Source organism: Narcine bancroftii, chromosome 5 (genome assembly GCF_036971445.1).
Source record: "Narcine bancroftii isolate sNarBan1 chromosome 5, sNarBan1.hap1, whole genome shotgun sequence".
Taxonomy (NCBI): Eukaryota; Metazoa; Chordata; class Chondrichthyes; order Torpediniformes; family Narcinidae; genus Narcine; species Narcine bancroftii.
The window spans coordinates 181,974,769-182,001,809 of NC_091473.1; the positions used below are offsets into that span (position 1 = coordinate 181,974,769).

At 46.7% G+C, this 27,041-nt stretch overlaps 1 protein-coding gene across 4 annotated transcripts in view; it reads left to right on the top strand.

Annotated features, from left to right (window-relative positions):
• The window catches only part of nphs1 (NPHS1 adhesion molecule, nephrin), a 70,278-nt gene that overhangs the window by 18,691 nt on the left and 24,546 nt on the right, over positions 1–27,041 (top strand). For all 4 annotated transcript variants that reach the window (XM_069940016.1, XM_069940019.1, XM_069940018.1 and 1 more), the window contains exons 9-19: positions 10,224–10,395; positions 11,623–11,780; positions 18,980–19,121; positions 19,468–19,592; positions 20,174–20,342; positions 20,791–20,920; positions 21,122–21,294; positions 21,880–22,020; positions 22,331–22,471; positions 22,779–22,900; positions 25,077–25,239. In XM_069940016.1, coding sequence (XP_069796117.1) covers positions 10,224–10,395; positions 11,623–11,780; positions 18,980–19,121; positions 19,468–19,592; positions 20,174–20,342; positions 20,791–20,920; positions 21,122–21,294; positions 21,880–22,020; positions 22,331–22,471; positions 22,779–22,900; positions 25,077–25,239 — 1,636 coding nt within the window. The remainder of the gene's footprint in view (positions 1–10,223; positions 10,396–11,622; positions 11,781–18,979; positions 19,122–19,467; positions 19,593–20,173; positions 20,343–20,790; positions 20,921–21,121; positions 21,295–21,879; positions 22,021–22,330; positions 22,472–22,778; positions 22,901–25,076; positions 25,240–27,041) is intronic.

Here is a 27,041-nt window from a genome sequence, read left to right on the forward strand (position 1 = left end):
AAACATGGCAGAAACTATGCTCCGGAACCATGAGAAATACAATAAACACAAGGTTACGTATGATACAATATAACTGGATACACAGGCTATACATTACACCTCAAAAGTTAAATAAATGGGACCCAACAGTATCTGATAGATGTTTTCGATGTAAAAAGGAAATGGGAACAACAATTCATGCAATCTGGACATGTGAGAAAGTAGAAAAATTTTGGGAAGATCTAAATCAAATATTAAATAAAATTACAGAAAACAATATACCAAGGAATCCAGAGATCTTCCTCCTAAGTAACATAAAAAACCAAGAATTTGGAATTGATTTGGATGGTGCACAAAAAAGATTTGTTAAGATAGCTCTAGCCGTAGCAAAAAATGTATTATATCAACCTGGAAATCGGAAGATAATTTGAAAATACAACAATGGTATATAGAAATTAATAAATGTATTCCATTAGAAAAAATAACATATAGTTTAAGAAATAATATTGAAATATTTGAACAAATATGGGAGCCATACATGAAACATAATAGAGAAAACCTACTGGGGACATTCACTACCTAAATTAACGAAAGGAGAAAGAAATGAAAAGAATTGACTCAGTGGAATTTCTTGTTTATTTTTATTGAATGACAACATTGTTTGACTGGTTTAATGTATCCTAGATTTTGTGCTTTGAATGGACGGGAGGGGGGAGGTAGGGAGGGTGGGAGGGGGGAGGGGGGGAGCAGAAAATGGCACTGTATATATTTGAAAAGGAAAAGGTGTGTATCATGGTTAATGTGGTTTATGGTGTGAAAAATAAAAAAATTTTTTAAAAAGTAAGATTTCAGTTGGTAGTATGCCAACACTGTATCGTGAGTTATATTATATTTATCCTTCATTTGTTCAAAGGATAATAATTTATTTCCCGAAAAGCAATTTTCTATTCTTTTGATCCCTTTTTTCTCCCATTCTCTAAAGGAAAGGTTATCTACTGTAAAAGGGATTAGCTGATTTTGCGTCAATATTAGTTTTGGTAGTTGGTAATTTGTTTTATTCCTTTCTACATGAATCTTCTTCCAAATATTGAGCAGATGATGTAATACTGGAGAATTCCTACGTTGTACCAATTTTTCATCCCATTTATAGAATATATGTTCGGGTATCTTCTCCCCTATTTTATCTAGTTCTAATCTAGTCCAATCTGGCTTTTCCCTTGTTTGATAAAAATCTGATAGGTATCTTAATTGTGCGGCTCTATAATGATTTTTAAAGTTTGGCAGTTGTAAGCCTCCTTGTTTATACCATTCTGTTAACTTATCTAGTGCTATCCTCGGTTTCCCCCCTTTCCATAAAAATTTCCTGATTATTTTCTTTAACTCCTTGAAGAATTTCTCTGTCAAGTGTATTGGCAATGCCTGAAATAGGTATTGTATCCTTGGGAAAATGTTCATTTTAATACAGTTTATCCTTCCTATTAGTGTTAATGGTATGTCTTTCCAATGCTCTAAGTCGTCCTGTAATTTTTTCATTAGTGGATAATAATTGAGTTTATATAGTTGGCCGAGGTTTTTATTTATTTGTATACCTAGGTATTGCATTGCTTGCATTTGCCATCTGAATGGTGATTCTTTCTTAAATTTTGAGAAATCCGCATTATTCATTGGCATTGCTTCACTTTTATTTGCGTTAATCTTGTATCCCGACACTTCTCCATATTCCTTCAATTTCTTATATAATTCTTTTATTGATAGTTCTGGTTCTGTTAAGTATACTATAACATCATCCGCAAATAAACTGATTTTATATTCCTTGTCTTTTATTTTTATCCCTTTTATATTATTTTCTGTTCTTATCAATTCTTCTAGTGGTTCTATAGCTGGCGTGAACAATAAGGGTGATAGTGGGCATCCCTGCCTTGTTGATCTGCTTAAGTTAAATTGCTTTGATATATATCCATTTACTGTCACATTCGCCAATGGCCCCTTATATAATGCTTTAATCCAATTAATATACTTCTCTGGTAAACTGAATTTTTGCAATACTTTGAACAAATAATTCCATTCTACTCTGTCAAAGGCCTTCTCTGCGTCTAAAGCAACTGCTACTGTTGGCACTTTACTCACTTCTACTGCATGAATTAAGTTAAAAAATTTACAAATATTGTCTGTTGTGCGTCTTTTTTTAATAAATCCAGTTAGGTCTAAATTTACCATTTTCAGTACATACTCTGCTAATCTGTTTGCTAATAGTTTAGCTATTATCTTATAATCTGTGTTAAGTAAAGATATTGGTCTATATGACACTGGTGTGAGTGGATCTTTCCCTGTCTTTGGTATTACTGTAATTATTGCTATTTTGCATGAATCTGGTAAGCTTTGTGTTTTATCAATCTGGTTGATTACCTCCAGGAGGGGAGGAATTAATAAATCTTTAAATGTTTTATAGAATTCTATTGGGAATCCATCCTCTCCTGGTGTTTTTTATTATTCGGTAGTTTTTTTTATTATCTCTTGTATTTCTAGTACTTGAAATGATTCTGTTAATTTATTTTGTTCCTCTGTTTGTAATTTCGGTAGTTCAATTTTAGTTAAAAATTCATCTATTTTGTCTTCTTTCCCTTCGTTTTCAGTTTGGTATAATTGTTTGTAGAATTCTCTGAAGTTTTCATTAATCTCCGTTGGATTATATGTGATTTGTTTGTCTTTTTTCCTTGATGCCAATACCATTCTCTTAGTTTGTTCTGTCTTAAGCTGCCATGCTAGAATTTTGTGCGTTTTTTCTCCTAGTTCATAATATTTCTGTTTTGTCTTCATTATGTTCTTCTCCACCTTATATGTTTGTAGTGTTTCATATTTTATTTTTTTATCTGCCAATTCTCTTCTTTTAGTTGTGTCTTCCTTCATTGCTAATTCTTTTTCTATATTTGCTATTTCCCTTTCCAACTGCTCTGTTTCCTGATTGTAGTCCTTCTTCATCTTGGTTACATAACTTATTATTTGCCCTCTGATGAACACTTTCATTGCGTCCCATAGTACAAACTTATCTTTCACTGATTCCGCATTTATTTCAAAGTACATTTTAATTTGTCTTTCAATGAATTCTTTAAAATCCTGCCTTTTAAGTAGCATGGAGTTTAATCTCCATCTATACATTCTTGGAGGGATGTCCTCTAACTCTATTGTCAATATCAGGGGTGAGTGGTCCAATAATATTCTAGCTTTATATTCTGTTTTCCTAACTCTGTCTTGCATACGAGCTGATAACAGGAATAGGTCTATTCTTGAGTATGTTTTATGTCTACCCGAATAATATGAATATTCCTTTTCCTTTGGGTGTTGTTTCCTCCATATATCCAAAAGTTGCATTTCTTGCATCAATTTAATTATAAATTTGGTTACTTTATTCTTTCTGTTAATTTTTTTCCCAGTTTTATCCATGTTTGAATCCAAATTAAGGTTGAAATCCCTTCCTATTAGTATGTTCCCTTGCGTGTCTGCTATCTTCAAAAAAATATATTGCATAAATTTTTGATCTTCTTCGTTAGGTGAATATACATTGAGTAAATTCCAAAACTCCGAATATATCTGATATTTTATCATTACATATCTCCCTGCTGGATCTATTATTTCCTCTTCTATTTTAATTGGTACATTTTTACTGATTAATATAGCTACTCCTCTAGCTTTTGAATTATATGACGTTGCTGTTACATGTCCTATCCAATCTCTCTTTAATTTCTTCTGCTCCACTTCAGTCAAGTGTGTTTCTTGGACGAATGCTATATGAATTTTTTCTTTTTTCAGTAAATTTAGCAGTTTCTTCCTTTTGATTTGGTTATGTATTCCATTAATATTTAAAGTCATATAGTTCAACGTAGCCATTTCATACTTTGTTTATCTTTCCTTTCCGTTTCCTCATCATCACCTTTCCTTCTTATCCATTTCTGCTTTCTTGTTTTGAACACTTTATAAGACAACATTTCTAAAACATCAAACATTTCCCTTATTCTCCTATCTAAAATTTCTTTAACCCCATTATCCCCTCCCCTTCCTGAGTTGCCTTTTATCCCTTATCAGGCAACCACATCTCCCCTCTCCATTTGGATTTGCGAATTCACTCGCAAGCGTCATCTGACTTCGCAGTGACCGTAACTCCTCCCCTCCCAGCCCCCCCCAGAAAAAATTCTAATTTTCATATACAACAAAGGTCACTTTCTTAATTCCCTCCTTACTTCCTCTCTTCCCTTTCTTTCCCTTATTAATTCTTATCTATATTCTTTATATTTTCTTTTAAATACACATACACTCATGTACACACATATATACGTACACACACACACACACACACACACACACACACACACACGTATATATATTTTATATTTCTATATATATTTTATATATATACCCATATTCTCACAGAAAAGAAAAGAAGAAAAAAAATATATATATACCCATATACACACATAAATATAGTTTGTGGTCATTTTTGCTCTTGTTACATGTCTTCATCTCTCTGTCTGTTTTGTAGTTGTTCTGCAAATTTTCGTGCTTCCTCCGGATCTGAGAATAGTCTGTTTTGCTGCCCTGGAATAACTATTTTAAGTACCGCTGGGTACTTTAGCATAAATTTATATCCTTTTTTCCATAGTATCGCTTTTGCTGTATTAAACTCCTTCCTCTTCTTCAGGAGTTCAAAACTTATATCTGGATAGAAAAATTTTTTTTGACCTTTGTATTCCAGTGGCTTTTTGTCTTCTCTTATTTTCTTCATTGCTTTCTCCAATATATTTTCTCTTGTTTAAATTGCAGTGGGGGAGGTGTGGGGAAGACCAGTTTGTCCAGTTATAAAGTTATAAAGTTGGAGGCGGCGTCCCCGGTCCGGGCACAGGGAGAGCATTGGCGGCCCCGGCCCCGGTCCGGGCAGAGGGTAGGCGGCGGCGGCCCCGATCCGGGCAGGAGCAAGGGGGAGGCGGCGGCCCCGATCCGGGCAGGAGCAAGGGGGAGGCGGCGGCCCCGGCCTCGATCGAGTGAGGCAGGCGGAGTCCCCGGTCTGGGCAGAAAGTTGGAGGTGGCGGCCCCAGTCCAGGCACAGGGAAAGCAGCGGCGGCCCCGGCCCCGGTCCGGGCAGAGGGTAGGTGGCAGAGGCCCCGATCCGGGCAGGAGCAAGGGGGAGGTGGCGGCCCCGGTGCGGGCACAGGGAAAGCAGCGGCGGCCCCGGTCTGGGCAGAGGGTAGGCGGCGGCGGCCCCAATCCGGGCAGGAGCAAGGGGAGGCCCCGGCCTTTGTCGAGTGAGGCAGGCGGAGGCCCCGGTCCTGGCAGAGAGTTGGAGGCGGCGGCCCCAGTCTGGGCAGTATGGACCCACCTAGGAGGGGAGGCAGGCCCCTCCAGCCCGGGTAAGAAACCTGCATAGGAGAAGGCCACTCCGATATAAAACCTATGACCCAAGGACCTCGCTGCCACGTCCCAGCTTGCTTGGCCACGGCACACGAACCATGGGTGGTGGGGCCAGTACTGCGCGCACTGCACTCCACCTAAAAGCTCCTTTGCGCAGGCCCGAGGACAGGTCCACGTCCTCCCCCTCCACGTCCTCCCCCTCCACGGCCTTCCCCTCCACGTCCTCCCCCTCCACGTCCTCCCCCTCCACGTCCTCCCCCTCCACGTCCTCCCCCTCCACGTCCTCCCCCTCCACGTCCTCCCCCTCCACGTCCTCCCCCTCCACGTCCTCCCCCTCCACGTCCTCCCCCTCAAAAGATGCACACAAACTCAAGCTAGCATGCTGGAACATCAGAACCATGCTAGACAAGGCTGACAGCCACCGACCTGAAAGTCGGTCTGCCCCATTGCTCATGAACTCCTCAGACTTGACATCGACATAGCCGCTCTCAGTGAAGTCCGCCTGGCAGATGTAGGCAGCCTCCAAGAACGCGGCGCAGGCTACACACTCTACTGGTCTGGCAAGCCTTTGGATGAACGACGCCTATCTGGTGTAGGCTTCATGGTCAAGAACTCCATTCCCTCCAAAATCGAAAACCTCCCGACAGGCCACTCGGACCGGATCATGTCCATGCGACTCTCCCTTCAAAACAAGCGTCGCATCACCCTCATCAGTGTCTATGCTCCAACCCTCCAGGCAGAACCAGCAGAAAAGGACAAGTTCTACACTGACCTGCGCAACCTCATTCAACGCACCCTTACAGTCGACAAGGTTGTCATCCTTGGCGACTTCAATGCTCGCATCGGCAAAGACTCAGAAACCTGGCCAGGAATCCTGGGCAAGCATGGTGTCGGCAAATGCAACAACAATGGGCGCCTCCTGTTGGAGCTCTGCGCAGAACAGCGGCTTGTCATTACAAACACCCTTTTTCAGCAGAGGGACAGCCTGAAGACTACCTGGATGCATCCCCGATCCAAACACTGGCACCTCCTGGACTACGTCCTGGTGCGAGAAAGAGACAAACGAGATGTGCTCCACACCAGGGTCATGCCCAGCGTGGAATGCCACACTGACCACCGGCTGGTTCGCTGCAAGCTCAACCTTCACTTCAAGCCAAAGCCCAGGAACAGTAAAGCCCCCAGAAAGAGCTTCAATGTTGGAAACCTGCAGTCAGACGAAGTGAGAGGAAACTTCCAGGCAAACCTCAAAGCAAAGCTCGACGATGCAATCCGCCTCATGGACTCGTCCCCTGAAACCCTCTGGGATCAGCTGAAGACTACCATACTGCAATCCACTGAAGAGGTACTGGGCTTCTCCTCCAGGAAAAGCAAGGACTGGTTCGACGATAACAGCCAGGAAATCCAGGAGCTGCTGGCAAAGAAGCGAGCTGCCCACCAGGCTCACCTTACAAAACCGTCCTGTCCAGAGAAGAAACAAGCCTTCCGTCGCGCATGCAGCCATCTTCAGCGCAAACTCCGGGAGATCCAAAATGAGTGGTGGACTAGCCTCGCCAAGCGAACCAAGCTCAGTGCGGACATTGGCGACTTCAGGGGTTTCTACGAGGCTCTAAGGGCTGTGTAGGGCCCCTCACCCCAAGTCCAAAGCCCGCTGCGCATCTCAGACGGCAAAGTCCTCCTCAGCGACAAGATCTCCATCCTCAACCGATGGGGTCAGAACACTTCCAATCTCTTTTCAATGCCAACCGCTCAGTCCAAGATTCCGCCCTGCTCCAGCTCCCTCAACAGCCCCTAAGGATGAGGTCCTCACCCAGGATGAGACATATAAGGCAATTGAACAACTGAAAAGTGGCAAAGCAGCAGGTATGGATGGAATCCCCCCCAGAGGTCTGGAATGCTGGCGGCAAAACTCTGCATGTCAAACTGCATGAGTTTTTCAAGCTTTGTTGGGACCAAGGAAAGCTGCCTCAGGACCTTTGTGTTGCCATCATCATCACCCTGTACAAAAACAAAGGCGAGAAATCAGACTGCTCAAACTACAGGGGAATCACGCTGCTCTCCATTGCAGGCAAAATCTTCGCTAGGATTCTCCTAAATAGAATAATACCTAGTGTCGCCGAGAATATTCTCCCAGAATCACAGTGCGGCTTTCGCGCAAACAGAGGAACTACTGACATGGTCTTTGCCCTCAGACAGCTCCAAGAAAAGTGCAGAGAACAAAACAAAGGACTCTACATCACCTTTGTTGACCTCACCAAAGCCTTCGACACCGTGAGCAGGAAAGGGCTTTGGAAAATACTAGAGCGCATCGGATGCCCCCCGAAGTTCCTCTACATGGTTATCCAACTGCACGAAAACCAACAAGGTCGGGTCAGATACAGCAATGAGCTCTCTGAACCCTTCTCCATTAACAATGGCGTGAAGCAAGGCTGTGTTCTTGCACCAACCCTCTTTTCAATCTTCTTCAGCATGATGCTGAACCAAGCCATGAAAGACCACAACAATGAAGACGCTGTTTACATCCGGTACCGCACAGATGGTAGTCTCTTCAATCTGAGGCGCCTGCAAGCTCACACCAAGACACAAGAGAAACTTGTCCGTGAACTACTCTTTGCAGACGATGCCGCTTTAGTTGCCCATTCAGAGCCAGCTCTTCAGCGCTTGACGTCCTGTTTTGCGGAAACTGCCAAAATGTTTGGCCTGGAAGTCAGCCTGAAGAAAACGGAGGTCCTCCATCAGCCAGCTCCCCACCATGACTACCAGCCCCCCCACATCTCCATCGGGCACACATAACTCAAAACGGTCAACCAGTTTACCTATCTCGGCTGCACCATTTCATCAGATGCAAGGATCGACAACGAGATAGACAACAGACTCGCCAAAGCAAATAGCGCCTTTGGAAGACTACACAAAAGAGTCTGGAAAAACAACCAACTGAAAAACCTCACAAAGATAAGCGTATACAGAGCCGTTGTCATACCCACACTCCTGTTCGGCTCTGAATCATGGGTCCTCTACCGGCATCACCTACGGCTCCTAGAACGCTTCCACCAGCGTTGTCTCCGCTCCATCATCAACATTCATTGGAGCGACTTCATCCTTAACATCGAAGTACTCGAGATGGCAGAGGCCGACAGCATCGAGTCCACGCTGCTGAAGAACCAGCTGCGCTGGATGGGTCACGTCTCCAGAATGGAGGACCATCGCCTTCCCAAGATCGTGTTATATGGCGAGCTCTCCACTGGCCACCGTGACAGAGGTGCACCAAAGAAGAGGTACAAGGGCTGCCTAAAGAAATCTCATGGTGCCTGCCACATTGACCACCGCCAGTGGGCTGATATCGCCTCAAACCGTGCATCTTGGCGGCTCACAGTTCGGCGGGCAGCAACCTCCTTTGAAGAAGACCACAGAGCCTACCTCACCGACAAAAGACAAAGGAGGAAAAACCGAAAACCCAACCCCAACCAACCAATTTTCTCCTGCAACCGCTGCAACCGTGTCTGCCTGTCCCGCATCGGACTTGTCAGTCACAATCGAGCCTGCAGCTGACATGGACACTTACCCCCTCCATAAATCTTCGTCCGCGTAGCCAAGCCAAAGATATCTTAGGAATTTTACTAAAATGGATCTTGGTTTTTGTTGTGGTTGTGGTTTCGGGGCTAATGTTCTCTGTGCCCTTTCTATTTCCATTTTTTCCTGTAATTCTGGTCTTCCTGGGACCCTTGGGATCCAATCTTTTATAAATTCTCTCATATTCTTGCCTTCTTCATCTTCCTTAAGGCCCACTATCTTTATATTATTTCTTCTATTATAATTTTCCATTATATCTATCTTCTGAGCTAACAGCTCTTGTGTCTCTTTAACTTTTTTATTAGATTCTTCTTTCTCTTTTAAGTCCTCTACTTCCATTTCTACGATTATTTCTCGTTCTTCCACCTTGTCCACTCTTTTTCCTATGTCTGACATGACCATCTCTAATCTATTCATTTTTTCTTCTGTACTTTTAATTCTTCTTTTTATTTCACTAAATTCTTCTGATTGCCACTCTTTTACTGATTCCATATATTCTTTAAAAAAAAATCCATTGTCTTGCTTTTCCCTTCCATTTCTCTGTGTTCTTCTTCTTCTTCTTCTTCCTCTGAGTTGGTCATCTGTTGTTTCCTTGATTTCCTTTTACTCTCTTCTTTCTTGCTCTCATTGTTTTCTATGTTCTCTTCTTGCTGCTGTGCTGTGACTGTCATTCTCAGCTGTGGAGATCGACTCCTCAGCTGGTCCCCCCTCCCGTCATTTTTTTTTGTCTTGCGCATCGCGCATGCACGTCTCCTCGCGCTTGCGCGGTTGCGCACTTTTGCTTGGCTCTGCGAGCCATTTTTGTAGTCCCGAGCTCGGGACTTCGACTGACCTGAGGGAGCGGGCTTCTCTCTCCACAGCGGGCCTCCTCGGACAGGTAAGGCCTTCACCTTCTTCTTCCGATGTCTTTTCTTCTTCTTCTCTCCTTCCTGTTGCTTTCGACTTTTCTTTCTTCATTGCCATTTTCTTCCCACCTTTACTTTCACTTTATTTTAATTTTCGTGCTTGTGCCTTTGCATTTTCTGTGTTTTTTAAAAAACTTTTTCGGAGAGGGCTGGAGTTTCCCAACCGGCCACTACTCCATCACGTGACTCCTCCGCCCACACCAGGTTCAGGAACAGCTGCTCCCCCCTCCACCTTCAGAGCCCCCCTCAACCACAAACTCAATTGTGGAGGAGATGTCCATACCAGCCCTCACGAAATGGGGTCTGGAGTGGAGGAAAGGCTGGGTGCTCAGAGGGTTGGTCAATAACTTACGCTGTGAATCCCTCTCCCAGGGGGAAGAGACGGTCTCCAGGATCTGGGAGACGGATGAAAGCACGGGGATATTGCGGAGTGTCCTGTCCTATGAGGTAACACAGGCTGACAATGGAGTTACGTTGGCCTGCGAAGTGTCTAACCGTGTCACACACTTTCCTCTAAGGACAGAGGTCTCCCTCCGCGTGATGTGTGAGTTCAAGGAAAGTTGGCAGAGATTTCTGTCTCACATCTGCACTGGGGGGATGGGTCCCATAAGTACTGACTCTCACTGGGGGGGGACGGGTCCCACACACTGATCCTCACTGGGGGGGACGGGTCACACACACATGGTCCCTCACTGGGGGGGATGGGTCCCACATATACTGACCCTCACTGAGGAATGGATCCCACACACTGACCCTCACTGGGGAGAGATGGGTCCCACACACGCTGAGCCTCACTGGGGGAACGAGCCCCACACACTCACCCTCACTGGGAGGACGGGTCCCACACACACACGGACCCTCACTGGGGGACGGGTCCCACACACACTGACCCTCACTGGGGGAACGGGGTCCCACTCACACTGACCTTCACCGGTGGGACGGGTCGCACACACACTGACCCCTACTGGAGGATGGGTCCCACACACACTGACCCTCACTGGGGGGGACGGGTCCCACACATTAACCCTCACTGGGGGGATGGGTCCCACACTGACCCTCCCTGGGGGGGACAGGTCCCACACCCACTGACCCTCACCTGGGGGGATGGGTTCCACACTGACCCTCACTGGGGGGACGGATCACGCACACGCACACACACACACACTGACCCTCACTGGGGGGAACGGGTCCCACATACACTGACCCTCACTGGGGGGGCAGGTTCACACACTGACCCTCACTGGATGACGGGTCCCACACACATTGACCCTCACTGAAGGACAGGTCCCACACACACTGACCCTCACTGGGGGGGACGGGTCCCACACATTGACCCTCACTGGGGGGATGGGTCCCACACTAACCCTCCCTGGGGGGACGGGTCCCACACCTACTGACCCTCACCTGGGCGGATGGGTTCCACACTGACCCTCACTGGGGGGAACGGGTTCCACATACACTGACCCTCACTGGGGGGGCAGGTTCACACACTGACCCTCACTGGAGGACGGGTCCCACACACACTGACCCTCACTGGAGGACGGGTCCTACACACACTGACCCTCACTGGGGGACGGGTCCCACACACACTGACCCTCACTGGGGGACGGGTCCCACACACACTGACCCTCACTGGGGGACGGGTCCCACACACACTGACCCTCACTGGAGGACGGGTCCCACACACACTGACCCTCACTGGGGGACGGGTCCCACACACTAGTGGGGAATAGGCTTTGGTTCACCCTGACTGAGTATCTTCCTCCACCAGTTTCTGCAGAGACGGTGTCGATCGCTGGGTCTTCCAGCGCTCTGGAAGGGGAAGGTGTCTCCGTCAGCTGCACTACTTCGAGCAGCAACCCACCTGCTCGTATCCAATGGTGGGGACATGGAGTGGAGTTCAACATCAGCGATGTCACCTACCGTGAGGTCAGTTTGTACACCGCAGGGTCACAGGTCACCACCAATGCTCCTGCCACATGTTTGACTGAGTGGAGCCCTCAGGAAGGTGGAGGGAGGTGATGGATCTGGAAAGGAGGGGGGGGCGTCTTTGAAACATTTTGAACACTGAAAGGCGTGGACAGAGTCGAGGTAGAAAGGTTGTTCCCCCACGGTGGGAGAGTCCAGGACAAGAGGGCACAACTTCAGGATTGAAGGGTGTCTGCTCAGAACAGAGACACGGAAGAATTTCTTCAGCTCATGATTGAAAGGTGGGGCAGACTCGATGGGCCGAATGGGCTATTTCTGCTCCTGTGGCTTCTGGACGCTGCGAGACCTGCTGAATTTCTCCATCATGTGCATGCTTTTACTACAAGCATGTCATCTGCAGACCAAAACTTGAGTCTCGTATCAGTCCCAAAGTCGTCCCACTGGCCTGCTCTCTCTACTTTCAAATTGACGTGTTAAATTGGATCAGCAAGTTTGCCAATGACACTGAGATTGGAGGCGTCGTGGATGTCGAGGAAGGTTTTCAAAGCTTGCAGAGGGGTCTGGACCAACTGAAAAAATGGGCAGAAAAATGGCCGATGGAGTTTAATGCAGACAAGTGCGAGGTGTTGCAGTTTGGACAAACCAAGAAAGGACTGACACGGTAAATGGTCGGGCACTGAGGAGTGCGGTAGAACAGAGGGATCTGGGAACACATACAAAATTCCCTGAAAGTGACGTCACGGGTGGACAGGGTTGTAAAGAGAGCTTTTGGCACATTGGCCTTCATAAATCAGAGTATTGAGTCCAGGAGTTGAGATGTTATGGTGAAGTTTAATAAGACATTGGTGAGGCCAAATATGGAGAATTGTGCGCAGTTTTGGTCACCGAACCACAGGAAAGATCTCAATAAGATAGAAAGAGGGTAGAGAAGATTTACTAGGATGTTGCCCGGACTTTAGGAACTGAGTTACAGGGAAAGGTTAAACAGGATCGGACTTTATTCCCTGGATCGTGGAAGAATGAGGGGAGATTTGATATTTAAAATGATGAGGGGGAGAGACAGAGTAAATGTTGGTTGGCTTTTCCCACTGAGGGTGGGTGAGATACAAACCAGAGGACGTGGGTTAAGGGTGAAAGGGGTAAAGTTTAGGAGGAATGTCTTCACACAGAGAGGGGTGGAGGTGTGGAACGAGCTGAGGTGATGAATGCGGGCTCATTTTTAACATTTAAGAGGAATTTGGAGAGGAGTCACGTGATGGAGTAGTGGCCGGACGGTGAACTCCAGCCCTCTCCAGAAAATTCAGAAAAAACAAAGCAAAACACAAAGGCACAAAAATAAAAATCAAAGTAAAGTGAATATAAAGGTGGAAAGAAGATGGCGACGATAAAAGAAAAGTCGAAACCAACGGTAAGAAGAGAGGAAGAGAAGACAACGGAAGATGAAGGAAAAGGCCTTACCTGTTCGAAGAGGCCCGCGGTGGAGAGAGAAACCCGCTCCCTCAGGTCGGTAGAAAGTGGACTACAAAAATGGCTCACTGAGCCGAGTAAAAGTGCGCAACCGCGCATGAAAAAAAACACACCGACGGGAGGGGTGACCAGCTGGGGAGTCGATCTCCACAGCCGGCAACGACAGCTGCAGAACACCTGCAGCAAGAAGAGAACACAGAAGACAATGAAAACAAGAAAGAAGAGAAGAAAAGGGCAACAAAGAAACAACAGATGGCCAACCCAGAGGAAGAAGAAGAGGAAGAGGAAGAGTACAGTGAAATGGAAGAAGAAGGGAAAGGCAAGATAAAGGATATACTTTCTCTTATTAAAGAATACATGGAGTCATTTAAAGAATGGCAAGCGCAAGAATTTAATGATTTAAGAAGAAGAATAAACAATACAGAAGAGAAAATGAATAAAATAGATATGACCTTATCAGAAATGGGAAAAAGAATGGACAAGGTGCAAGAACGAGAAGCAGCAGTAGAAATGGAGGTAGAGGACTTAAAAAAGAAATTAGAGGAATCTAATAAAAAAGTTAAAGAGACGCAAGAACTGTTAGCTCAGAAAATAGATATAATGGAAAATTATAACAGAAGAAATAACATAAAGATAGTGGGCCTTAAAGAAGATGAAGAAGGCAAGAATATGAGAGAGTTTATAAAAGATTGGATCCCTAGGATCCTAGGATGTCCAGAACTACAGCAAGAAATGGAAATAGAAAGGGCACATAGAGCATTGGCCTTTAAACCACAATGACAACAAAAGCCAAGATCTGTTTTAGTAAAATTCCTAAGATATACTACAAGAGAAAAGGTACTGGAGAAAACAATGGAAAAAGTTAAGAGGGGACAATAAGCCACTGGAGTACAAAGGGCAAAAAATCTTCATTTATCCAGATATAAGTTTTGAACTCCTGAAGAAGAGAAAGGAGTTCAATACAGCAAAGGCGATTTTATGGAAGAAAGGGTATAAATTTATACTAAAGCATCCAGCGGTATTGAATATATTTATTCCAGGACAACAAAACAGACTATTCTCGGATCCAGAGGAAGCACGAAAATTTGCAGAACAATTACAAAATAGACTGAGAGATGAAGACGTGTAACGAGAGTACAAAAGACTGCAAACTAAAAAGACATAAGTTTTGAACTCCTGAAGAAGAGGAAGGAGTTCAAAACATCGAAAACGATCTTATGGAAAAAAACTATTCTCAGATCCAGAGGAAGCAAGGAAATTTGCAGAACAACTACAAAACAAGCAGAGAGATGAAGACGTGTAATAAGAGTAAAAATGACCACGATTTATATGTATGTGGGTAAAGAGGTATATGTGTGTATATGTATAATGTGCATACATGAATGTATCCGTATTTAGAGGAAAATATAGATAGTATAGACAAGAATTAATAAGGGAAGGAAAAGGAATAGAGGGAATAAGGAGGAAATTAAAAGAGTGACCTTTGTCACATATGAAAAGTGAAATCTTTTCTGGGGGGGGCTGGGTGGGGGGGTGTTACGGTCTCTGCAAAATCAGCTGACGCTTGCGAGTGAATTCGCAAATCCAAATGGAGAGGGGAGATGTGGTCGTCCGACAAGGGATAAAGGACAACTCAGAAGGGGAAGGGGGGATTGGGGCTAAAGAAGTTTTAAATCGGAGAATAAGGAAAATGTTTGATGTTTTTGGAATGTTGTCTAAAAAAGGATTCAAAACAAGAAAACAGAAATGGATAAGAAGGAAAGGTAATGATGGAGAAACGGAAAGGGAAGATAAACAAAGTATAAAATGGCTACGTTGAACTATATGACTTTAAATATTAATGGAATACATAACCAAATTAAAAGGAAGAAACTGCTAAATTTACTGAAAAAAGAAAAAATTGATATGGCATTTGTGTAAGAAACACATTTAACTGAATTGGAGCACAAGAAATTAAAGAGAGATTGGGTAGGACATGTAACAGCAGCGTCGTATAATTCAAAAGCAAGAGGAGTAGCTATATTAATTAGTAAAAATGTGCCATTTAAAATAGAAGAGGAAATAATAGACCCAGCAGGGAGATATGTAATGATAAAATGTCAGATATATTCGGAGTTTTGGAATCTACTCAATGTATATTCACCTAACGAAGATGATCAAAAGTTTATGCAAGATATCTTTTTGAAGATAGCAGATACGCAAGGGAACATATTAATAGGAGGGGATTTCAACCTGAATTTGGATTCAAATATGGACAAAACTGGGGAAAAAATTAACAGAAAGAACAAAGTAACCAAATTTATAATTAAAAATATGGAAGAAATGCAACTTTTGGATATATGGAGGAAACAACACCCAAAGGAAAAGGAATATTCATATTACTCGGCTAGACATAAAACATACTCAAGAATAGACCTATTTTTGTTATCAGCTCGTACGCAAGATAGAGTAAAAAAAACCAGCATGGCAGCTTAAGACAGAACAAGCTAAGAAAATGGTATTGGCATCAAGGAAAAAAGACAAACAAATTACATATAATCCAAGAGAAATTAAGGAAAACTTTAGAGAATTCTATGAACAATTATACCGAACTGAAAACGAAGGGAAAGAAGGGAAAATAGATGAATTTCTGACTAAAATTGAACTACCAAAACTACAAATAGAGGAACAAAATAAATTAACAGAGCCATTTGGAATAGTAGAAATACAAGAGATAATAAAAAAAATTACTAAATAATAAGACACCAGGATAAGATGGATTCCCAATAGAATTCTATAAAACATTTAAAGACTTATTAATTCCGCCCCTCCTGGAAGTAATCAACCAGATTGATAAAACGCAAAGCTTACCAGATTCATGTAAAACAGCAATAATTACAGTAATACTAAAGCAAGGGAAAGATCCACTCACACCAGCGTCATATAGACCAATATCTTTACTTAGCACAGATTATAAGATAATAGCTAAATTATTAGCAAACAGATTGGCAGAGTATGTACCGAAAATGGTAAATCTAGACCAAACTGGATTTATCAAAAAAATACGCACAACAGACAATATTTGTAAATTTATTAACTTAATTCATGCAGTAGAAGGGAATAAAGCACCAACAGTAGCAGTTGCTTTAGACGCAGAGAAGGCCTTTGACAGAGTAGAATGGAATTATTTGTTCAAAGTATTGCAAAAATTTAGTTTACCGGAGAAGTATATTAATTGGATTAAAGCATTATATAAGGGACCATTAGCGAAAGTGACAGTAAATGGACATGTATCAAAGCAATTTAACTTAAGCAGGTCAACACGACAGGGATGCCCACTATCACCTTTATTGTTTGCGTTAGCTATAGAACCACTAGCAGAATTGATAAGAACAGAAAATAATATAAAAGGGATAAAAATAAAAGACAAGGAATATAAAATCAGTTTATTTGCGGATGATGTTATAGTATACTTAACAGAACCAGAACTATCAATAAAAGAATTATATAAGAAATTGAAGGAATATGGAGAAGTGTCGGGTTACAAGATCAACGTAAATAAAAGTGAAGGAAATGCCTATGAATGATGCGGATTTCTCAAAATTTAAGAAAGAATCACCATTTAGATGGCAAATACAAGCAATAAGATACCTAGGTATACAAATAAACAAAAATCTCGGCCAACTATATAAACTCAATTATTATCCACTAATGAAAAAATTACAGGATGATTTAGAGCATTGGAAAGATTTACCATTAACACTAATAGGAAGGATAAACTGTATTAAAATGAACATTTTTCCAAGGATATTATACCTATTTCAGGCATTGCCAATACACTTGACAGAGAAATTCTTCAAGGAGTTAAAGAAAATAATAAGGAAATTTTTATGGAAAGGGGGGAAACCGAGGATAGCACTAGATAAATTAACAGAATGGTATAGACAAGGAGGCTTATAATTAAAAATTATTATAGAGCCGCACAATTAAGATACCTATCAGATTTTTATCAAACAAGGGAAGATCCAGATTGGACTAGATTAGAATTAGATAAAATAGGGGAAAAGACACCTGAACACATATTATATAAATGGGATGAAAAATTGGTACAACATAGAAGTTCTCCAGTATTACATCATCTACTCAATATTTGGAAGAAGATTCATGTAGAAAGAAATAAAACAAATTATCAATTACCAAAACTAATATTGACGCAAAACAAGTTACTCCCTTTTACAATAGATAACCTTTCCTTTAGAGAATGGGAGAAAAAAGGGATTAAAAGAACAGAAAATTGTTTTTCAGGAAATAGATTATTATCCTTTGAACAAATGAAAGATAAATACAATATAACTCAAGATACAGCACTGGCATATTACCAATTGAGATCCTACTTGAAGGATAAATTAGGAAGCAGTTTGAGTTTGCCAGAGGGAAGTAACTTTGAATATGTGATTACAGATACAATGATAATCAAAAGATTTATAACAAATATGTATATTAAACTGCAAGAAAAGGAGAATGAGGAAACAAATGGTAAAACTAAACAAAAATGGGAACGGGATTTAAATATAAAGATAAAAAAGGAAACATGGGAGAAGTTATGCTCTGGAATGATGAGAAATACAATAAATACGAGGTTACGTATGATACAATATAACTGGATACACAGGCTATACATTACACCTCAAAAGTTAAATAAATGGGACCCAACAGTATCTGATAGATGTTTTCGATGTAAAAAAGAAATGGGAACAACAATTCATGTAATCTGTACATGTGAAAAAGTAGAAAAATTTTGGGAAGATCTCAATCAGATATTAAATAAAATAACAGAAAACAATATACCAAAGAATCCAGAGATCTTTCTCCTAAGTAACATAAAAAACAAAGAATTTGGAATTGATTTGGAGGATGCACAAAAAAGATTTGTTAAGATAGCTCTAGCCGTAGCAAAAAAATGTATTATGTCAACCTGGAAATTGGAAGATAATTTGAAAATACAACAATGGTATATAGAAATGAATAAATGTATTCCATTAGAAAAAATAACATATAGTTTAAGAAATAATATTGAAATATTCAAACAAATATGGGAGCCTTACATTAAACACAATAGCGAAAACCTACCAAGGAAATCACTACCTAAGTTAACGGAAGGAAAAGGAAATGTAAAGAATGGACTCAGTGGAATTTCTGGTGTATTTTTATTGAATGACAACATTGTCTGACTGGTTTAATGTATCCTAGATTTTATACCTTAAATGGACGGGAGGGGGGAGGTGGGGAGGGTGGGACGGGAAGAGGGAGGGGGGGTGGGAGAAAATGACATTGTATATGTGTGAAAAGGAAAAAATGTGTATCATGGTTAATGTGATTTATGGTGTGAAAAATAAAAAAATATAAAAAAAATAAAAAAAAATAAGATGAATTTGGACAGGTACGTGAATGGGAGGGTTATGGAGGGATATGAACTGGGTGCAGGTCAGTGGGACCAGGCAGAATAATAGTTTAGACTAGAAGGGCTGAAGGATCTTTCTGTGCTGCAATGCTCTATGATTCTATTGTTGAGGAGAGCATCCATGATTACCTCAATTCCTCACTGCCCCCTCCCTTTTCACCACGCCCCCCTCCTCTCAGGGCCCCCCTCACCAATCATCTCACTGCCCCTCCCTCCTCAACATCCCTCTTTCCTCGCCTTCCCCTCTCTCTCTACACCCTTCTGACCTCCCCTTGAACTTCTCCCCCACCAGGCCGACAATGGTGGAATGGTGGCCGAATCCAACATGAGCTTTGTGATCCAACGCTCGATGGACGGGACAGGCCTGGTGTGTGAAGCACTGAATGAGGCCACATTGGAGCGCAGGAGTGCACATCTTACCATCTACGTTCTCTGTGAGTCGGCCCCGTTGCCTCAGCCTCTGCGATTGGACCAGAGCCTCGGCCTCAGTCTGAAGGAACACGTCATTTTGAAAGCCACAGGCCTGAATCTCTAGGCCTCGCATCAATTCCGAGGACTTAGGCCTGAATTTCCGGGCCTTCCGCCAGTTCCCAGGTCACAAGCCTGAGTCTCCAGGCCTAACATTAGTTCCAAGGCTGCAGGCCTGAATGTCCAGTACTAACATGAATTCCTTGGCTGCAGGTTTTGGGCCCAGAGGGATGGGAAGAGTGGATGTGGGTGGGCCAGGGGTGAGAGGCAAGCCTGTTGAACTTGTTCCCCTCTTGTCTTGCTCCGGAACAGACCCTCCCGAGAAGATCTGGATCCAGGGGCCGGGGGAAGACACCCCATTCCAAGTCGGGACTTCCATCACCCTGTCCTGCTTCTGCAGCGGAGGGAATCCCCCCGCGACTCTTGTCTGGACCAAGGTAACCCCCGACCTCTCTTTCCCTGTCCGACCTTCACCTCGGAACACTGACCTGGACGCCAGCTCCCCAACAGGACGGGACCTTGACACCAAACTCTCAGCAGCAAAAGCCATTCAGGCCATCAACGATGCTAGCCTGCAGACATATCAACTGTGATGGAAATGCCTCTCGCTTATCCAAGCACTTTGTCCACCTACTGGATGGGCACCCCTCTATCTCTCTCCCCCTCCCTCTCTCCGTCCCCCTCCCCCACTCTCTCTCTCTCTCCCGCCACACTCCCCTTCTCTCTCTTCCCCTCTCTCCCCTCTCCCCCTTTCTCTCTCCCCCTTTCTCTCTCCCCACCCTCTCTCTCCCCCACCCCCTCTCTCTCCCCCACCCCCTCTCTCTCCCCCATCCCCTCTCTCTCCCCCACCCCCTCTCTCTCCCCCACCCCCTCTCTCTCCCCCCCTCCCCCATTTCTCCCCATTTCTCTCTCCCCACCCTCTCTCTCTGTCCCCCATCTCTCTCCCTCCTCTTCCCCCCTTTCTCTTCCGCCCCCCCCCACCCCAGTTCACTTGGAGATGCTGCTGCTCTCTCCCCAGGATTCGACCGCAGTGTTTGGAGCGACCCCACGGACTCTGGGCAGTGTTTCTGCGTTGGACCTCACCTTTACCTCTCAGCCCAGTGACAACCAGGCAGAGTATCGGTGCACGGCCACACACCCGGCCAGTGAGGGCACGCTCAGCGCGCACACCCACGTCACTGTGCAGTGTGAGTGTGTCTACTGGTGTGGGGAAGGAGCTCCATGTCTCATAAACGTTCCATGCTGACACATGCACACATAACTGACACATGTACACACTCTGGCATTTGTACACACACCCTTTCCCCCTCTATCTCCCCTTCCCTCCCCTATCTCTGCCCTCTACACCCTTCTCTCCCTCCCCTCTCTTCCCTCTCTCTCTTCCACTCCCCCTCTTCCCCATCTCTCTTCCACTCCCCTCTCTTCTCCACTCTTTCTCCCCCCCTCTCCCCTCCTTCTCTCCCCCCTCCCTCTCGCCTACCCTCTCTCAAACTCTGTCTCCCACTCTTGCACACTCTCACCTTCTTTGTCACACACTCGCTCTCCCTCATTCACACAATCACAACAGGAGCGGACGGGGAGAAGATGACCTCGCGACGGATAATCCCAGAGCTAATTCCCGGTCAACCCTTCCAGTTGCTCCCACCTCCCTGACGATTGTGCCTCCGGCATCTGGGATCCATGAGGGAGACGGCTTCACGCTGGTCTGTCAGTGTGGATCGAGTAACCCGGCCGCCGAGATCTCCTGGGTCAAGGATGGGAAGTGGTAAGGACACCAGATATTCCCTCTCTCCTTGCCGTCCCCTCTCTCCTCACCACCTCCCCATCCCTCCTCACCGTCCCCTCGCCTCCCTGCCCCTCCCTCCTCCCTGCCCCCTTCCTCCTCTCCGCCCCCTCCCTCCTCACTCTCCCTTTCCCCCGCTCCCCCCCCTCCCCAACCAGTCTAACAGTGTCTCTGTTCCGTCAGGATTCCAGGAGTGAAGATGGGCCTGGAACGAGCGGAGTTCGGGGGATGGTCCGTCTCCTCCTCCCTCACCCTCCTTGCCGTTGCTGTAGACAACGGGAGGCACCTCTCGTGCCGGGCAGAGACCCCAGTTCTGCACGAGACCCTGCGCACGTTCCACACTCTCAACATCCTGCGTATGTGTGCAGCACAAAACCGTGTGTACATCCATCGGCCACCTCTCCCCTTCCTCTTCCCACCCCCCAACTCTCCCCTCTCACTTTGCCCTTACCATCTCTTTCCCTCCCCTTCTCCCCCTCTCCCATGCCCCCTCCCCATCTCTCCCCTTCCCCCTCTCTCCACCTCCCCTGCTCTCCACTTCCCCCTCTCTCTCTCCTCCTTCCTCTCTCACCAGCTCTCTCTCCCCCATTTCTCTACAACTCGCTCTCTCCCCTCTCCCTTATTTTTCTTCCTCTCCCCTACCCCCCCTCTGCTCCCATCCCTGCACCCACCCTCGATCCCCCTCTGCTCCCTCATCCCTCTCCCCTCACCCCTTCCTTCTCCCCTCTCTCTCATCCCCCTCTATCTGGCCCCACTTTCTCTCCCCCTCTTTCCCCCTTTTCATTTTACCCCCTTCTCTCCACCTCTCTCACACCCTCTATCGCTGTTCCCCATCTCCATTCTCTCTCTCCCTTCTCTTTTCCTGCCTTCTATCTTCCCCACCTCTCACCCCACCCCCCACTTTCTTCCCATCTCTCACTTAGCCTCTCGTCCTGACCCAGATGCACCAAGATTTCAGGACGATCAGGTTTGGGCTGTGGAGGGTCAAGAACATGGAGCAGTAGTGATCCCACTTCAAGTGTCTGCAAATCCCGAAGTTGTGACCTACACCTGGAGTCTCCGTGGAGAGTCGCTGGTTAAAGGTGACTGTTCAAACCTCACCCGACCCTCACTGGAGGCTGGGTCCCACACACACTGACCCTCACTGGGGGGGATGGGTCCCACACACACTGACCCTCACTTGGGGGATGGGTCCCACACACACTGACCCTCACTGGGGGGCAGGCAGGTCCCACACAATAACCCTCACTAGGGGAGACGGGTCCCACACACACACTGACCCTCACTGTGGGGACGGGTCCCACACACACACTGACCCTCACTGGGGGACGGGTCCCACGCACACAAAGCCCAGTTTGCAGAAATTTTAACAGAACATACTGGAATTTCTAGATGGTCCAACCCGGCACCACTTGAAGGCTGATGGTTCTCTGGAGATCTGGAACCTGTCCCGTTTTGATGCAGGGACATACAGGATCAGTGTGAGCAATTTTGAAGGGGTGATTGAGGCCTTCATCAAGTTGGAGATGATCTGTGAGTTTGGAATCAATTTAGTTTACTTCTATTCCAGGAGTGTGTGATGGGACGGTGTGGAGGGGGTTTCACTCTGTGTCTGACCCTGTGAGTGTGTGATGGGATGGTGCAGAGGGAGCTTCACTCTGTGTCTGACCCTGTGAGTGTGCGATGGATAGTGTGGAGGGAGCTTCACTCTGTGTCTGACCCCGGGACTCTGTGATGGGACGGTGCGGAGGGAGCTTCACTCTGGGTCTGGCCCTGGGAGTGTGTGACGGGACGGTGCAGAGGGACTTTTCCAGATTTCAAGTTAAGTTTCATCTCACAGATTCTCCCCGAGTCTCATCCATTTCGGATCCCACGGAGGTGGAAGTTGGCGGAAGTGTGGAAATGGTGTGCACTGTGGATGCGAATCCAGTCCGGAGTGGGATGGTTCGCTGGAACTGGGTGGTGAGGGCTCTGAGTTTCTGTGTTGACCATTGTGAGAAATCTTATGGCAGTTGTTTTGGGACGTCCCAACTCATTTCACATGGCCTTGTAAAATGTGGTTAACCAGGCAATTTACCAGGGTGAAGACCCAGGGGACAAGGTTATTTGAAAGCGCCAAACCAGGCAGGCCCAGTCAAAATCTACCCAGTCCCAGATCTGCCTCGGACGGGGTCAGGGGAACCCAGTAAAACTTACCCTGGCATCCTCCTCTACTGATATGAAAGGGGAAATGATTTAACTGGTTACCCTGGAACGTTAAACAGCAAAAACACGGGGAATAGGGGTTCCCTGCAACTGTGCGACATGTCATTGCAGGGGTGGGGGGGGGTTCCCCCTTAAATCGCCGGGTTGCTGGTTTAACAGTGTGGTGATATGTAATTACACCACTAGGTCACTAGGGGTCACCCCGGTGACCTTGTATATAAAGCAGTCCAGAGCTACAGTCTCGCCTTCCAGATTCGTCTTGCAGAGAGACAAGACCTCTTAGTGTACATATTAATTTATTAAAGCTGTCTTATACTCGCACTGCTGGTGTGGTTATTGACAGTACAAACAGGTAGGTTCGGCTGCTGTTTGAAAGGTGCTCGACCCTGTAATCTCACCCGGGTCCCAGGAGATCTACCTGGTGCTGCACGATTCCCCACAGGGCTCCCTGACATGAGGGGAGGGATCTATCCACCTGCTGAACCCTCCCCCCACCCCACCCTGATCTTTTACTGGGACGTGGGAATGATCTCGAGATCTTGGAGGTGGATAGAACTGTGGGGTCACAGTGTGAATGTGCACGTAGAGACACACACATGCCTGCACACACCATACACACATATGCACCTGCACACCTTACACACTCACAGCATACACTCGCACACACAAGTACACACACACACACTCCTCTTGGTCTCTACCTCTCTCAAACTTCTCTCAGAGACATTCCTCTCTCCTATCTCCAACACCTCTCAATCTCTCGCACTCTTTTTCCCTCTGTCTTCTCTCTCTCACACATCTCTCTTCCTCTCCTCGTCTTTCTCTCGATCTCTCTACCTTTTTCTCTCAAACACTCCTCCCTCTCTCGTGATCTCTCTCCCTGTCTCTCAAATTCCTTCCTCACTCACATGGCTTATCTCTGTAGCGCCCATCAACCAAGTAGAGTGTGAGATTGAAGTGCAACTTTAATCAACCAGGAAACCTAACACAGCCTTGCCTCTAGCCGGATAGGTCAGAAGTATTCAATAGGCGATTGTCTCACCTTATATAGTGAGTGTGCCCAGGTGATGAAATGGCAGGTATCCATGTCATCACATTCTCCCCCACTTAAAGAATTTTGAGCTTTCCCCCCACCCCACCTATACATTTTTACATAGTCTGTTTCACCGGGGCTCTTCTCTGTCTCGAGCACTTCCTCCGGACGGGCTCGGGTGCTGCCCAGGGTGAGGGCGAGGGTGGAAGTAGGGTTAAAGGATTGTTTGGGAGTGTCTGCTCAGCAGTGTCCGGGGTCAGGGGTGGTGACCTGGGGTCCTGGCGATAACATCCCAGTCTCTGGTGCTGGTCGGGGTGTTCCTGGTACCGACAATACTTCTGTGTTTCCCGCCGGTGCGAGGTTCCGCATGTACACCGAATCCTGCCTTCGGTTGGGGTTCTTCACAAAAGCATGGTGTGGGGCTACGTGCAGCAGCTCCCCCTTTTAGACAATCGGATCCGTCTTTTGCGTCCTCCCATGTTTCTGAATGAGCACCGGCCCTGGTGCGCTCATCCAGCTTTGGCACCACCATGCCTGATGTAGATCTCCTTGACTCTCTTACACACGCAGACACTTGTTACCCTCTCTTATGCTCTCCCCTATCTCTCTCTCTCCCCTATCTGTCTCCCCCTCCCTTTCTCATTCTCCCCCCATCTCTCCTTCACACTGCTCTGCAGGTCTGGATCAAACCCATGACTCCGAGCCAAAGACACCAGCAAATGTTTCACCGAGACGAGGGTCCCTCTCAGCTTTTTCACTCCCTGAATCCATCATCCACTCTCTGCCCCCTCGGGGAGTCACACCAGCGGATCGGTAATTCAGTCGCCCACCTTCCCCCCGCTCTGGGACGGTGATAGGGATAGACGGTCACGGCAATATTCATGTCCCACTCTGTTGCAGGGGAGGGGACGAGAGGTGAACGATGGTGATCAAATCTTCGAGGGGAACACGACCAGACTGGTCCTGGGAGAGGTGACGCGAAGCGACGCTGGAACATATCAATGCAGTGCGGACAATGGGATCAAACCTGGTGTCACAGCCAGCGCGCGCCTCATCGTACTGTGTAAGACAGGGCGATGTGGAGGGAGCTTCACTCTGTGTCTGACCCTGGGAGTGTGTGACAGGACGGTGCGGGGGGAGCTTCACTCTGTGTCTGACCCCGGGAGTGTATGACGGGATGGAGTGGAGGGAGCTTCACTCTGTGTCCGACCGCGGGAGTGTGTGATGGGATGGTGCAGAGGGAGCTTCATTCTGTGTCTGACCCGCGGGAGTGTCGTGATGGGACGGTGCAGAGAGAGTTTCACTCTGTGTCTGACCCCGGGAATGTGTGGAGGGAGCTTCATTCTGTGTCTGACCCGCGGGAGTGTGTGATGGGACAATGCGGAGGGAGCTTCACTCTGTGTCTGACCCCGGAATGTGTGGAGGGAGCTTCATTCTGTGTCTGACCCTCGGGAGTGTGTGATGGGACAGTGCGGTGGGAGCTTCACTCTGTGTCTGACCCCGGGAATGTGTGGAGGGAGCTTCATTCTGTGTCTGACCCGCGGGAGTGTGTGATGGGACGGTGAGGAGGGAGCTACACTCTGTGTCTGACCCCGGGAATGTGTGTAGGGAGCTTCATTCTGTGTCTGACCCCCGGGAGAGTGTGATGGGCCGGTGAGGAGGGAGCTTCACTCTGTGTCCGACCGCGGGAGTGTGTGATGGGACGGTGCAGAGGGAGTTTCACTCTGTGTCTGACCCCGGGAATGTGTGATGGGACGGTGCAGAGGGAGTTTCACTCTGTGTCTGACCCGGGAGTGTGTGATGGGACGGTGTGGAGGGAGCTTCACTCCGTGTCTGTACCCGGGAATGTGTGGAGGGAGCTTCACTCTGTGTCTGACCCCCGGGAGTGTGTGATGGGATAGTGCAGAGGGAGCTTCACTCTGTTTCTTAACCCAGGAGTGTGTGATGGGACGGTGAGGAGGGAGCTTGACTCTGTGCCTGAACCCGGGAATGTGTGGAGGGAGCTTCATTCTGTGTCTGACCCGCGGGAGTGTGAGGAGGGAGCTTCATTCTGTGTCTGACCCCCGGGAGTGTGTGATTGAACTGTAAGGAGGGAGCTTCACTCTGTGTCTGACCCCGGGAATGTGTGGAGGGAGCTTCATTCTGTGTCTGACCCGCGGGAGTGTGTGATGGGACGGTGCGGAGGGAGCTTCACTCTGTGTCTGACCCCGGGAGTGTGTGGAGGGAGCTTCACTCTGTGTCTGACCCCCGGGAGTGTGTGATGGGATAGTGCAGAGGGAGCTTCACTCTGTTTCTGAACCCAGGATTGTGTGATGGGACGGTGAGGAGGGAGCTTCACTCTGTGCCTGAACCCGGGAATGTGTGGAGGGAGCTTCATTCTGTGTCTGACCCGCGGAGTGTGTGATGGGACGGTGCAGAGGGAGTTTCACTCTGTGTCTGACCCGGGAGTGTGTGATGGGACGTGTGGAGGGAGTTTCACTCTGTGTCTGACCCGGAGTGTGTGATGGGATTGAGTGGAGGGAGCTTCACTCTGTGTCCGAACCGCGGGAGTGTGTGAAGGGACGGTGTGGAGGGAGTTTCACTCTGTATCTGACCCAGGAGTGTGTGACGGATGGAGTGGAGGGAGCTTCACTCTGTGTCCGACCGCGGGAGTGTGTGATGGGACGGTGCAGAAGGGAGTTTCACTCTGTGTCCGACCGCAGGAGTGCGTGATGGGACGGTGCAGAGGGAGTTTCACTCTGTGTCTGACCCCGGGAATGTGTGATGGACGGTGTGGAGGGAGTTTCACTCTGTGTCTGACCCGGGAGTGTGTGATGGGACGGTGTGGAGGGAGCTTCACTCCGTGTCTGTACCCGGGAATGTGTG